General features: G+C 60.8%; 1 protein-coding gene across 1 annotated transcript in view; it reads left to right on the forward strand.

The window, feature by feature from the left end:
* The window catches only part of LOC104529414 (metal transporter CNNM1), a gene marked incomplete at its 5' end in the record, with an annotated part of 18,670 nt that extends 17,771 nt beyond the window's left edge, over window positions 1-899 (forward strand). Inside the window, 3 exons of the mRNA XM_010173717.1 lie at window positions 5-118; window positions 368-529; window positions 820-899. Coding sequence (XP_010172019.1) covers window positions 5-118; window positions 368-529; window positions 820-899 — 356 coding nt within the window. The remainder of the gene's footprint in view (window positions 1-4; window positions 119-367; window positions 530-819) is intronic.
* Window positions 900-1,351: the final 452 nt, after the last annotated feature.

The following is a 1,351-nucleotide window of genomic DNA, read 5'->3' on the forward strand; positions in this document are numbered from 1 at the left end:
GCAGGCAGCCGCTCTGAGGGGCCACGCAGCCCCAGCGAGTCGGTGTTCCTGCGCATGGAGGGCATCCCCTTCATCCAGGAGGAGCTGGCTGACAACGAGGAGAACAGCAAGCAGCAGAGTGAGTCTGGCTGGGACATACACCACACACATGACCCGGGGGTGGTGAGGGCTGCAGTACCCCGGGTCGCTGCAGCCAAGCTGGGTTTTTGCAGACAGAGGGGCCACGCAGCCCCAGCGAGTCGGTGTTCCTGCGCATGGAGGGCATCCCCTTCATCCAGGAGGAGCTGGCTGACAACGAGGAGAACAGCAAGCAGCAGAGTGAGTCTGGCTGGGACATACACCACACACATGACCCGGGGGTGGTGAGGGCTGCAGTACCCCGGGTCGCTGCAGCCAAGCTGGGTTTTTGCAGACAGTGAGTGCTGTGGCACCGTCCTGGAGGCAGAATCCCCGGGCAGAGAGGTTGGGACCAGCTCATCGCCAAGCAGCGCCGAGGAGACGCTGGGCAGGAGGTTGCTGAGATCCCTCAGTGAGTGACTGAGCCGGGGAGGAAGCACCCAGGGGAGAGCTCTGCCCCAGCACCCTGTTGCTTGGGTCATCTCCTCCCCAGCCCTGTCCTGGGGATGCCCTGCACTGCACGGGGCTGGTGTGGAGCAGGGGGGCAGCCCAGTTCCCCAGCAGCACCCCAGCAGCAGGCAAAACTGCACATAGGGCTAGCTTAGGCAGAGCCAGCTGCCTGGTGCTAGCCCAACACCATGCACCCTGCCCTGAGCGCCCTTGGCCCCCAGCGCCCAGCCTTAGGCACCCTTGCTGCTTCAGGTGGGCGCAAGCAGCGGCCATCGCCCGAAGGTGAGAAGACAGCAGAGGAGAGCTCCAATCTCGCCCCATTAATCACCTGAGCAGCAGCGTGGCTGGAGCACAATGCTGGAGGCCCACGCAGACTGGAGGGAGGAAACTGCGCCCCCTCGATGTAATATTCCTTCCCCAGCAAATGGGAGGTTGCTCAGTTTTAATAGAGTAAAATCAAATTTCAAGCAGCAGAGCCAAGCAATGTGGTTTGGAGCCCATGCAGGCATGCATGTTGCTGGGGGCTGAAAGCAGGGTCAAGGGATGCAGCAGCAGAGTCCAACCATCCTTGGGGCTGGAATGGATGTTGGAGACAGAGTGAGACTCTAACTCATGTTTTCAATGCTCAAAACGTGTATCTGCACCAATATCCCCAAGCCTGGCTAGGAAAGGTGCTGCAGGCTTGAGCAGCAGCAGGTCAGGGAGGGTAAGCTCTTGCTGCCTGCATCAGACTGCCCTTGTGTCTTCCAGGTCTGCAGCATGGGGTTCTCCTGCCATGAGGCTC

This window comes from Antrostomus carolinensis, unplaced genomic scaffold, assembly GCF_000700745.2.
Source record: "Antrostomus carolinensis isolate BGI_N321 unplaced genomic scaffold, ASM70074v2 scaffold38398, whole genome shotgun sequence".
Classification (NCBI taxonomy): Eukaryota; Metazoa; Chordata; class Aves; order Caprimulgiformes; family Caprimulgidae; genus Antrostomus; species Antrostomus carolinensis.